General features: G+C 36.9%; 2 protein-coding genes across 65 annotated transcripts in view; one reads left to right on the top strand and one right to left on the bottom strand.

Moving 5' to 3' along the window:
- CFAP96 (cilia and flagella associated protein 96) overlaps positions 1-13,894 on the bottom strand; it is a 487,170-nt gene that overhangs the window by 355,123 nt on the left and 118,153 nt on the right. The gene's annotated exons all lie outside the window — the stretch shown is intronic.
- SORBS2 (sorbin and SH3 domain containing 2) overlaps positions 1-13,894 on the top strand; it is a 324,236-nt gene that overhangs the window by 307,299 nt on the left and 3,043 nt on the right. For all 58 annotated transcript variants that reach the window (NM_001444777.1, NM_001444776.1, NM_001444789.1 and 55 more), the window contains 2 exon segments: positions 8,645-8,694; positions 12,994-13,100. In NM_001444777.1, coding sequence (NP_001431706.1) covers positions 8,645-8,694; positions 12,994-13,100 — 157 coding nt within the window.

Raw genomic sequence — 13,894 nt, 5'->3', positions numbered from 1 at the left:
TAGTACGAATGAAATCATTACATTTTTATCAACCACGTTTTTTTTTTTTTTTTTTTTGTCTTTTTGCCTTTTCTTGGTCTGATCCTGTGGCATATAGAGGTTCCCAGGCTAGGGGTCTAATCAGAGCTGTAGCAGCCGGCCTACACCAGAGCCACAGCAATGCAGTATCCACAGCAATGCAGGATCCAAGTTGCATCTGCGACCTACACCACAGCTCACAGCAACACCAGATCCTTAACCCACTGAGCAAGGCCAGGGATCAAACCCGAAACCTCATGGTTCCTAGTCGAAGGGAACTCCTCAACCCCTATTTTTTTTTTACTTAACCTACTGTTTTACTTAACCCATGTAAATGTAATGCAATTTTATTCTTTTAAAGTATTTTCTGAGATAATGTAAGTCTGTCATATGAAATCCAAAATCTTCCATAAAAGTAAAAGTTACCACCACTTCATAGATTAACAGAAGACCTAAATGTACATATAAATTACAAGTTTGATATGTAAGTCAGAATTCAATATTTTCTCTAGTCTTTTCAGCATCTTTTTTTTTAAATAAGGGTTTTTGTCAAAAATTATTGTAATCTTCAGCCTTTTTATAAGCCGAGCTTCTAATTCCATCTAAGAATATTCTGTAAAAGAGATTTATAACATGTGAACTCAAACTGCAGTGAAAGTGCTTTGTGGAGGGATAGAAAGACTCTTTCTTGGGTTTCTTCCAGTTATAATGGTCCCAAAAGGAAGTCTCCTCACCCTAAAGCCATCTCATCAGAAGGTGATTCCCTGGAGCACAGTTTCCAACATGAAATCAAGCCCTAAGTCTACTTAGAATATTCAAATGATCTTTCCAGCTGTTTATCCACATCATTCCAATGGCTACTTTTTTTCTTCTATAAGTCTTGATGTTTATAGAAGAACCCTTGTATTTGTCAAGATTGGGGCAGATACAGTGCCAGAAGACTCAAAATAATTTTAGCTTAAACAAAGTAGAATATGCATAAATGTAGGGAATTCAGGGCTCCACAGTCATCAGGGACCCCAGGAGACTCCATTTTCCTTTGGCACATCACCATACTCAACAAGAAGCTTCCACTGCAAGGTCCAAAGTGGCTGCAACAACTCCGGCAGCCCCTTCCTCATTCCAGCCCACAGAAAGGAAAAAAGAGAGGAGGGAAACTTATGCCTTCTTCCTTAAAGGCCATTTTTCAGAAATTACACATATTCCCATCTGTCAGAACTTATCCCATGAGCGCACATCTAGACACAAGGAAGGTTGGAAAATAGTCTTTATTCAGAAAGGCCTGTGCCTACCCAACATCTGGGATCCCATTGCTGAGGATGTCAAAGAAGAAAATGGATACTGGAGAACATCAAGCATTCTCTGCCACAACCCTTAAAGAAAAAAATGCCTGATGCATTTCATTCCCAGAGACTGAAGATATGAGGTCAATCATTACCAATTACAAAATTTCTCCTAAATGAGAGTTGAGAAAACCACATGCTTTTATTTAAAGTCCTTTAGTCCTGCTAAAGTTCCTGTAAGCCAAGTCAAATACCAGATGGTACATTACTAGGTCTTGTCTACTAATGGAAAGAAAATAAAACATATTCACACACAAGAAAGGTTAGCTTATTCACTGTCATATTAAAAATCTTACTTTGAAAGAATACCAAAATAGTCTTAGAGTTAGAACAATATTCTGTATTTAATTATTTCACCATTTCACCCAGAAAAGCTGTATTTCCTTTGTATGCATTTGTCAGAAAATTTGCCTGTGACGAATGATTGACATTTTCTATGAAATTTGATGGGTATTAAGCAAAATTTCCCCATATCATACCTTGCCCCTATTCAAATAAGCACAAAAAAGACAAGTCAGATCTGAGGGCATCTTGAACTCAATTGTTAGTTAAGCATTCTATTTAATAGAATACTTGTAAGCATTTTTAACCATTTAAGTTGCATTCGAACATCTCTATGCCAACTTCTCTCTGTAAATCTTTCTCTGCTCCGCCTGTGAGTCCCCTATTAAAGCAGAAACTGATGCCTGTGCTGTGAAAACTTTGGGCCTCCAAAGAGCTGTCTGCAGACTATTAACCCTTTCCGCTCTGCAGTTACTCAGGAGTTTGGCATGCTGCGTGTGCATGGGAAAAAAAACAAAACAGGAAAACTCCTCCTGAAGACTGTACAAAGAAGACAAGAACTAACTAACTTCTTATGGCTTTTCCAGGCTGATTTAAAAAACGAGCTATTTGTGTTGGGTAAGCCTCCTCGTAGCCCAGTGATGTCCAGGAGATCCTGCAGCTCACCAGTCAGAGGGCTCAGCAGTTCCCACAGGGTAGGGTCATAACACCTGCCCACCCCCCTCAGTGGGCTGGCTCTTCCTTAGTTGTCATTGCTGTGCTTTACCAGTGAAGTCCAACTAGAAGTACCCTTGGAAGGAAATACATGGAGCTTCCTTGTAGCTCAGCAGGTGAAGGATCTGCTTTGTCACTGTAGCAGTTTTGGGTTGCTGCTGAGGTGTGGGTTTGAATTCTGACCTGGGAAATTCCACATGCCCCAGGTGTGGCAAATGAAAGAAAGGAAGGAGGGGAAGGAGGGAGGAAGGAAAGCAGGGAAGAAAAGAAGGAAGGAAAGAAAGGAAATGACCCACCAATGATGAGTTATGAAGTCAGATCAACAGAGTCTTTGGGCAATGTGCTTCCCTTTTATATGTGTGCATAGTTTTCCCAGATCCAAAAAGAACGTCCCAGTTCTCCTCTGTACAAATAAGGCTGTGGTGTATATTGTCTTCCACATCCATCTTGTGCTTCTATGAAAATGTTCTCTGTAAATCACTGCTTTCCCGTGACTATATTTAGCGCAAAGAATAAAGCTATGGCCGATCACATACTGAACCCACACCCTTCCAGTGATATCTGCTTCTGTGCTGTTCAGTTTATATGGATTTTTTTTAATCCATCATCCTTGTTGTAAAATACCTTGTTGCTCTCGTGCATTCACTCCATGACCTTTTCAAGCCAGTGCTGCTTCTCTGGACTTAGGTATTCCCAGTCTCTTGGCAGCTTTGATTGAACTCAAAGGTCAGATTACTTTCCCTTTAACTACATAGTTCTACAGCATTGACAGCACTTGAAAATAAATGGATTCTAAACAGTACCATCAATTCTGAGGACAACAGCCAAGGAGTTTGCGAATTTTCATCTCTGCATAAGTCAGTCCTTTCCCATTTCTATACTTTCTTTTTTCTTAGAGTGTAGTTGATTTGCAGTACTGCGTCAATTTCTGCTGTACAGCATTGTGACTCGGTCATACATATGTATATACCTTCTTTTTCTCATACTATGTCCCATCATGTTGTGTCCCAGGAGACTGGACATAGTTCCCTATGCTGAACCCATTTCTATTCTGTTGGCCCCTAGTTTAACTTTACATGCTCCATTACATGACCACGGTTCTGTAGCTTTTAAGGGCTTGATGGTGAAGATTTCCTTTCCCACTTTTTAAAAATGTAGATATATCTATGAGTTTAGTTCATTTTTGAGCTTTTTGCTTTGTATAATAAGACCTGGTTTTGTTTCTGAGGCAGAGATTTGTGTTGCCATAGAGAATGTGGACTGTTGATTGGGGAGATTTTTAGACTTCATGTAAGGATTTTCCAAAGCCAAAGAAAAAGCTTCTTCCAGAATTCATATGGATGATCCATCCATAAGTTTCCTGTGGCTCAGTGTGATGGTTTGCTCTGGGTCACCTTAAGTTTATTTCTTTGTCAGATTTTTACATTACAACCCTGTATGTTCTATCACATGTGTTTGTGTGGAACATAAATATTCTACATTCTCTAGATTTAGGAAAAGTTGTATTTTAATTTATAAAATACTTTAAATATTTAAAATAATTGTGTAATGTAAGAGAGAAAAATAAGTCTACGAATATAAGCATGGTCCTATTTTTAGGAGAACTTCATCTAATTATGGATGGCAAGTACTACACCTAACATTTTCTGGAAAAAAAAATAATAGCTTAAGAACTCCAGAATTGCTTACAGCTCTTTCAAAGATATTTCCACATCAGCATTTAAAATAATGTTCAATCTTTACCTAAGAGATACCTAATCCTCCAGATTCCTCAGCAGAAGCATGGAGAAGTAGACAAGTTTTAGAGAGACCGTACCTCACCGTCTGGGCTAGAAAAGTATATATTTTACTGCTACCAGAGATTCTAGGATATTTCAAACCAGCTTCCTTATGACAATGGTTTGTGTTTGGTTCTGGCTTTGAAAGTTAGTGTGTGTTTGAAACCTGTCTTGGAGTTGCTGTCATGGCTCAGTGGTTAACAAACACAACTAGTATCCATGAGGACATGGGTTCAATCCCTGCCCTCGCTCAGTGGGTTAAGGATCCCGCGTTGCTATGGCTGTGGTGTAGGGTGCCAGCTACAGCTCTGATTTGACCCCTAGCCTGGGAACCTCCATATGCCCTTGGTGTGGCCCTAAAAAGACAAAAGACCAAAAAAAATTTTAAATAAAAATAAAACCTGTCTCATTTGTATTTGCTTTTGACAACACTAAAAAGTAGCTACACTAAAAGAGACAGGAAAAAAAAGACTGTTACATTGCGAAGGAAAAAGTTAAATATTTAGTATTCTATAAAAACAGCATAATGTTTTATTGGATTTTCTAATTTTTATTGTAGTCTTAAGACTCATTAAGGAAATATAAATATGACATAATTCACTCTCAAAATTTCCAGCATAGTGACTGTAACCTGTTAACTGCAAAATCATCTTCTTAAATTCACAGCTCACATGGGCTTCTCTGAATGCGACTCATGTATCTTGTTCTATATTTATCACAAAACTGCTAAGAAGTTATATGAGTAATAGAAATGCCTGAGCAGATAGTGAAAATACAAATGAACACAGAGCAAAAATAATGGTAGCTAAAGAGTGATCCTTTCTCAAGACTCTAAAACATGGGATAGGAAGAACATAGTCAGAAAAACAGATGAGTAGCCACTCCACATCCCTCTGTGTCTTTAAAATATCCTTTCAAAATGAAGCCAGGCTGAAGGAATTTGGTGAGAACTGTCCAAAGGCATAAACGTTTAACATGTTGCTACCATTATTCACCAATAGGTGGCATCAAAGTGCAGATACTTTACAGGTCTTTGCCTCAAGGTTTGTGCCCAAAGTTAAAATGCCAGGAGGGGGAAAGGCAAAAGACAGCCTCATAAGACAATTAGTCAGAGTATCCACACAGAACATACAGACTTGCCTGAAAGAAAGAAGTTAATTTAAGCCTACACCATCTGTTCACCATAGTAATATTTTATGCAATAAAAGTGAGAGTCAAAATTATAATTCTGTCCCTCCTTACCTATTTGTGATATTAAGAAATTATCTTTGGGTTTTGGTTTACCGACCTGGAAAAAAATGAAGTTTAATTGTTGTTTAAAAATTGTTTTTACACGACTGAGACACTTGGGAACTAAACAGTGTCAGTTGTCACAGCTCTCTGACAACTGAATGGGTAAGGTTGATGACAGCACCTTTGTAAAACAGAGGAAATATAGCTATGGAAATCCATTCCTTTATGGATTCCCTTAGGGGAACAAGTTCTAAACCACTATATTGTCCAACTCCTTGATTTTAGAGATAAGAAAGCTGAGGTGCATATCCAAGGTTATATAGTTACTGCCAACACCAGAAAGACACAAACATGCCCTCATAAATATCTATGCTGCTTATTCCACTATTGACCAAATACTTTTCACATCAATTAATTCACCTACTAACAGGTCATCCTTCGTCAAAACTGGACCCTAGTTACCCTCATTCACATGGAGATGATTCCCATTAAAGGGAACATCAGAAAAGTTCTAAACCTCTCTGTTATTATAGATATGCAACTTCTCTGCTAATAAAAGTTGTGATAAATCCTGGCCTGAGTATGTTAGCAGTAGACAAAACTGGTAGTTCATTAAAAGGAGGGAGTGAATCCTTTTAAAGCATATGAAGGAAGTATTAAGGAAAATTGGTTTAAAAAAAAAAAAAAAAAAAAAAAAAAAGGATGTTACTGGCTGACACACCCAGGAACACAAGTTCTTAGGACAGAGGCCAGTAGAATTAAGGGAGTCACATACTTCTGGTAATAGCCCAGTTTTCATATTTGTCAAGGGAGGGTTCATCTAAATGATTTTCGAGATGAGATGAATTAAAGGAATTAAACTGGTAGAATTGTAATGACAGTAACGAAAAAGTGCTATATGGGTTTATAAGTAGATTGTTTTATATTGATGAACAATCTGATCTTTAAAGTAATATTCACATTTTAACATAAGGGAACAATGAAATAAGATCAACTAGTTTTACCAAACACTGGATGCCACAATGTAAAAGTGAAACTTTCGCTTGACTCAAAAATATTAGAAATGTTTAAATATGTGGAAATAGGCATACCATTTTTAGAGCACAATGAAACATTTTACAAAACATTTTCTCAAGGAAAGAACAAATAATATTTTATTTATAACTTTGTTATGCACCATAAATGGTGCTATGGTTGTTTCTGTTAGAGGACAGAAGCTACTTTGGTATATGATTTAAAATATAGCACTTTAAATTTTTTTAAGTTACATTTTTAAATATGGTACTTTTGAGTAACTAATATCAGCATTTCAATGTAGTGTAGCTTGAATGCATAATCTTTGGCCTAAAATTTTACTCCTGAAAATGTGTTCTAAGGAATAGTTCAAAAGAAGAAAATAGTTCTTTGTATAAAGATGTTTATAGCATTGTTATTTATGACAGTGAAAAAGGCTAGATCAATCTCAACCTCAAAACCAAAAAAGAAAGAGAAATGATTGGCAACCAAAAAAGATATATATACACATTTGAGAGAATATTATTCTTCAGTGATTTAAAATGAAAAAGAAGACTAAAAAAGGGAGACTGGAAATTATTGCAAAATATTAATAGAAATTGATACATACAAATATTATTTATGCATATATTTATACATAAGATATATACGATATATAGAAGAAATGTAATAGGATAGAGGCTTATGAATCACTTATATTTACTTCATATATTTAAACTGATTTTAACATGTTGAATTAAATGACTTAAAAATGGCTGGGAAAGTGGTTTACTCTTAATCCTTCTTAAAATAGTATGTTTTATAATTTTAATAATAGATACATTGTTAGTTACTTTATTTTTATTTATAGGATAAGTATTATACTCTTAAGTAACTCTTTAATCTTATGTTTATGTATTCCATGCACACTGTTAGGTAAAATTTCTAAGAATACTGTTCATAAACATTTCCAATTACTATTAATTGAAAGCTTAAAGTTTTAGTAGAAATCACCTAGATTTATTTGCTAGATAGACAGCTTGGATGGGAAGGGAGTGAATAAAGAATGTAGGAAGGGAGCAGATTAGAGACTCATAGACTGAAAGGAACCCCAGAGGCCCGCTCCATTCTTGGACAATGGGGTTTCCATGGACAATTTGCAGGAGGAATTCCCTACTCACAGTAATCCATTCATACCTCCAGAATCCAGGAATTGGCCCTGAAGTCTAAAGACACAGATCTATTAACTAATGATGCAGTCATCATTAAGGAATTCCTCTTATAACTGTCATTCAATTTGCCATGCAAAGTTTAGTTTATCTCATTTATCTCATTTTACCAAGTAGGCATCAAGGAGAGATGACCTTTGAAGTGTATTATAAATGAACTGTAATGCTTTTGTCCTCCTTAAAAGGTAACATTTAGGGAGTTGATATAAACTACATTGAGTTTACATATTCGAGAAACGTGTTAACTGTATTCATTGCAATATATTTATATGGATATATGGGATGTGAAGGCTTGTCATTTCCAATATTATAAGTATCTATTACAGATACTGGTCTTGATGCTTAGTTTAAAAAGAAAGGAAACTCTTTTGAGAGTTCAGTGCACTGGGAATTTCTACCAGTATTTCTCTTCTAAGGTAAAATGTTACATGTTACCTGGATATTGTTTGTTACATTCTATTTCAAATTCTCTGTTTTTCTCTTTTTAAAAAATGCATGTCTTTCCTCCGCATTGAGAACAGAGAGTGTTAATTCAAATGTAGCATGGGATGTCTGCCTCTTGACGTGCATCTGTACTGTATGTGAAAATGTTGTCTGTGAAGGAAAAGTATATTAGAATGAATGTGGATAATTTAATGTTAGATTAAATGTGGTTTATTTTTTGCTTGTTTGAGATAATGCTGAAGCATAAGGTTGTATGAAGGTGTCCAGACTTCCCGGTCTAGTAATTTGGTGTCTATGTTCTTGCCATGTTCCTGGCTTTTGAAAAATCAATGGGACTAAACCCTGACTCTTCCTTAAAGCTTGACAGACTAGATTGCAGATATGTTCAAAACAATTGAACCCTGGTCATTTCAATTTATTTTAAAGCACTCTTCAAAATACTTTAATTATTAATCCTGCAGAAACCCTTTATTTGGTTTTTCTTCCTTCCTCTTGGTTTTTTACAACAGGAAATATTAAATGTCAAGAAAAGTGCCATGCCATTATCCAAATTATCTTTTAATTAGTACCAGTTTAAGCATTGATTACATTGAAAATCATTTCATTTCAGCCACAGCGTCCTGTGTTTACTCATGAAAACATTCAAGGTGGGGGGGAACCGTAAGTATTCTTCTTATATTCTAAATTTGAGACTAAACTTGACCCACAATATGGACCACTGATGTACTCTGAGAGGACAGGACAACTTTGCAGGTGAAAGGGATCAGAGTAAAATGAGATGAGACCTCCCAGATTAAGAGAAATTGCAGTAGTCTGCAACAACAGAGAACAGAAGCTAGTTTTGGAAAAAAAAAAAAAAAATCTATGATTTTGCAGAGAAGACTTTGGTATATGCATTAGAAAAACCTTCCAATGCTGCAGGGTTTCCTAAGACTTCTGAATCTGTCTCCCTCTCTGTTCTACTCAGTATGTAGAGTCTAGTAACTACAGCCTTAAAGACACACAGAAAATGTCCTAACATTGTTTTTACACATTGACGAGCAAGAGAATGTCAAAGTAGACCTAAAGCGATAAATTAGTAACATAATTCCAAAGTTACATTCCTTTGGACTTGGGAGTATTAAAACACGCACTGTCATTCAGTTACATGATGTTCACTACCCTGAAGACTCAGAAAATGTCTTTTCATACTTTCTTTCAAATTCCTTCTCTTTTCTTATACTAAGTCAAATCAACCTGAAGGTGTCATACATTTAAGATGCTTTTTTTCCCTGTGTCTTTTTCTGCTCCATTTAGAGGTTCTCCACTTCCTGTTGGCTACTGCCTATTCTGAGTCAGGAGCTAGACCCCTGGGAAGGAGTATTTGCAGGACTAAACCTCTGTTAGCTCACCTAAGCATATGCAATGCACCTCCTGCGCACTGTCCAAGCTCTGCGCCCCAGGAGCAGAGCTAACCATCGGGCCCGGCCTGTGGTCTGGTGGCCTGCTCACCATCAATTCCTCCTCATTCCTCATAGAACTAAAAGCATGCTCCTCAGAAACCATCTCTAACCTGAAACTGGCTCTCACTGAGTACAGCCAGAAAGATGTTTTTTTGTTGTTAAGGAAAAGACTGTGAAAAGACTGTGAAAAGAACAGTTAAAGGTATAAGTCATTAAAAATTTCATTTAACTGGAAAAAAAATTAACTACATCTTGTAATTCTAAAGGTTTTCTTTGTTTTCTTATTTACGCAAGTGGTGATAGGATCACATCACAAAAAGTAAACCCCAAGGCTATTTAGGTTTATTGCATTATCTTGCAAGTAGCTTTTAATGAACTTATGAATGAAAGTATAAATGATGTTTCACTGTTTTATGTCATATGGAGTTTATGCTTCAGTTTATGCTCATGTGTGTTGACGAGCTCACAGGTGAGAGAGGGCACATTTTTAATGTCCTGCTTTGGACATTATAAACTTCTTAATTAAACTTCCACTTGGGAGTTCCCATCGTGGCTCAGTGGTTAACAAACCTGACTAGTATCCACAAGGACACAGGTTTTATCCCTGGCCTTGCTCAATGTGTTAAGGATCTGGTGTTGCTGTGAGCTATGGTGTAGGTCGCAGATGAGATTGGGATCCTGAGTAGCTGTGGCTGTGGTGTAGGCCAGCAGCTACAGCTCCGATTGGACACCTAGCCTGGGAACCTCCACATGCCATAGGTGCAGCCCTAAAAAAGACAAAAGGCAAAAAAAAGAAAAAAAAAAAACTTCCATTTGACTACAATCCCACCCAGTAAGACAATGGGATGTCACTCAGTCTCTTTCGTTTATGAAATGGATTTTGAATGAAAATAGGATAATGTTCCTGAGATTCAGAAGCATGGTAAAATATGTTATAGAAGTTGCAAGTTATAAATAGTTTCAAGTTTGGCCAAGTATTTCCCATTTAAAAGACAAATTTCTTTCTGAGGCATCCTGACCCCACCACCATCATTCATCTCACCAACACATCTTTCAAAACAGCATTTTTTATTGTAATTCAACTGCATTTCCTGTCGTGCAACACTGATTTTTGAAAGCCAGCAGAGGCAGGGTGGTTTCCGGAAGGTTTGTTTATGTTTCCATGAAACTCCCTTTTTTTTTTCTTTTTTTTTTTTAATGGTCTAATTAAACCAGAATGGTAAGTAAATTTTGACAAGCACACTGGCTTTCATCATACTAAGTGAAGCAGGAGTTCATGCCAATTTTGGGTTTTTTAGCTCTTGGGACCTTGAGATTCTTCAAGCAGCTGGGGTTTATGGCCTTAAATAGGCCTGTCTCTGTAAGTTCACTGGATATGTGCCTGGGTGAAGGCTGAAGCCTGAAAAGCTCATAAAATCAGTGTTTTCCAAAGTGAGAGATGCAATATCCATTGAATTATGGCCCAGGAATGCCTATATCCCTCAAATGTGAAATTGGAAAAGGAATGATGGTGAAATTAGCTTTCCCTGGGGATAGACAAGGTACCATTCCTTCTCTGGAGCATCTTCAAATCAAATAGCAAAAAAAACGTGATGCTCCAACCAGGGCTGGCCCCATGCAAACATCTAAATTAAGGAAAGTTGGTATTCAAGACCTCCCTAGCTGTCTGGCCACTGACATGAGATTCAGGCTGCCTTTCTTTGTACTTCCCCACAATCAGAATCCTTTTTCCACAGAAGACCTCAAAAGCCCAAGTGGCTAAAGGGTTTACTAGGAGAACAATATGCCAACAGGGGGAAGGAAGCTCAAATGTTGTCATTTCAGGCTTTGCTGTCAGGCCAGGGAAGATAGTGTTTTCTAGGAAAGGGTGTTAGGCACCACATCTTACCAGCTCTTTCCCCAATACACCCTCTCCCAGTCCAGCTTTATCCAGCCCCCCCCCCCAAGTCTGAACAAGTTCAGGGACAGGCAGGGAAGCCAGTGCATCCGTGTCCCTGATTTATCACACAATGTTTGAGTTCAAGTGACAGAATAGCTTTGTTCGACCAAATTTTCTGACTGAATGAAGTAATCAGAAATAAATCACTCTTGTTCCTGAACAGATTCCAATATTATCAACCTTTTAGACTTAGCTTTAAAAAATCCAAAGTGCCCTGAAATGTGGTTCTTATTTTCCTTCACTGGCAGAATTACATTAACTGCTATGAAGAGGAACAGAAACAAACTCACTAACTTAAAAAAAAAAAAAAAAAAAAAAAAAAAAAAAAAAAACCCTGATAATACTGGTAATATTTTAGGAGTAATATGAAGTTTTCACGTTAACTGTATATCAAATGCTTCCTAACTTGCTAGAATTTGTGTCCTTCTATATTAACATGCATTAAAATGCTTTCTATTTTATTACAAAAATCCAGTGTCTGAATTTGTTTCTGATCAAGGTCATCAAAATACATGCGCTCAGAGTTCCCATTGTGGTGCAGCAGAAATGAATCTGACTAGGAACCATGAGCTTGTGGGTTCGAAGGATTCCTGGCCTAGCTCAGTGGGTTAAGGATCCAGCGTTGCCCTGAGCTGTGGTGTAGGTCGCCGACTTGGCTCAGATTTGGCATTGCTGTGGCTGTAATAGGCCAGCAGCTCTAGCTCCAATTAGACCCCTAGCCTGAGAACCTCCATAAGTCGTGGGTGTGGCCCTAAAGACAAAAGACAAAAAAAAAAAAAAAAAAAAAATATATATATATATATATATGCACACACACACGTGCGCGCGCACGCGTTCAAATAATTCAGAGAAGGGAAAGTGGTAGCATTCTATGAGTAATTTTTTATATAAAATTATTTCGAGAGAGTTCTTACATTAAACACAATTTCTCCAGAACCCCTTTAAAGAGGAGCTATTTCCCTAACCTACTGTTTGAGATCACCACTTACACTAATTCAAACTATGAAACTAAATTACTTTAAAGAATTCCCCCTGGTAAAAAAAAAAGAAATAACCTTCTCTTTTATAGTAATTCCTACACAGTGATTTAGAAAGTTGTATCTGAGACATTTTGTACATCTCAATTTAGAATCACTTAAAAATTCTACTTTCAAGCGGCAATTATTTGCTCCTGATTATAGGTAGTGAAAACTGTAATTCCTTCTTGTTTTTATAGAGCTGAATAATGCACATATCACTTTTCTATTCTGTACTATTATTTAATGTCTGAAGGATATCTTTGTATGACTGGACAACTGAAATGCAGGTCCAATTTATAAATGTTAAAAATGTTTTAATCCAGCTGGTGGATATTAGAATCGTCCCTAAATTTTCCTCATTGTGAGTTTTGAAATGCTATTAGAATGGTCTAATTCCCATGAAAGTCTAAATGCTTCTACTTTTTACATGCTTACCAAAGAGTTATACTACCTAATTAATGTTAGTAAGAATAAAAATATTCTCAAGTAGATATTGTACTCTCTTCTATAGTTCCACAAAGTGGTAAAGTTTTTAACACATCCATTTGTCCTGTTTAAGGTTTCAGGCTCTGTATAACTATACTCCTAGGAACGAAGATGAGCTGGAGCTCAGAGAAAGCGATGTCATTGACGTGATGGAAAAATGTGATGACGGATGGTTTGTGGGTATGTGTACATTTCCTTTCAGACACACGTGGCCATCTTACAATTTGCTTAATGTTTGCTCCCCTTCATGGTTTGATATGACAGTCAGGATTTCTTTGATTTCATAATGCCTTTAATTCTTTTATATATCCATATGCATTATGTAATCCCAAGGCGGTTGCATTTTTAATATAGTTTAGTATTTCCTGCTTCAGGTATAGGTGAATTTCTGCTGGTTTTACTGCCAATTGAAATGAGAAGAAAATATCTTTAAATAAATAGCACCAATGTGGAAAGACTGAGATCTAAAGAACAACAACAACAAAGATATTCCCTTGATGAGAAATACAAATAATCTGGTTCAGTGGAGAATGTTAGTCGTCAGCAGTGAGGATCTAATTTGCAAAAACAAGATGAAATGAACAATTCACCCATTACTAAGTCAGCTACAGGTGCCCTAGAAATCCAGTGTTTCACCTCAGCTTTAATTTGTGGTTGAAAAAGAGAGAAGTTCCATCCTTACCACTTAAAAAAAAAATCCTAGTCTTACCATCCTAAAAGAAAACTAGAGGTTTTTCTGATAAAACTTCGGTAGGCAAGAGTATCATACACCAGATCGCAGAAGAGAGAGATGCAAAGGAAATAGATGCAAAGGAGGGCTGATGAGACAAAAGATGAGGGAATGAGGACTTTTGATAGATAGGCCAACAGTGGGGATATATAAAAGAGTAAAGGCCACATTTGCAGCCACAAGCATCTGCCTCTGTTTGTATTAATTCCCCACTCAGAAGAATAAAAAGGCTTACCTACACTGG

The sequence above is a fragment of the Sus scrofa genome, chromosome 15, assembly GCF_054392235.1.
Source record: "Sus scrofa isolate SSC_HxYL_T2T_F1_AM1 chromosome 15, Sscrofa_HxYL_maternal_Yorkshire_Landrace_v2.0, whole genome shotgun sequence".
Taxonomy (NCBI): domain Eukaryota; kingdom Metazoa; phylum Chordata; class Mammalia; order Artiodactyla; family Suidae; genus Sus; species Sus scrofa.
This window is presented reverse-complemented; position numbering and strand designations above follow the sequence as displayed.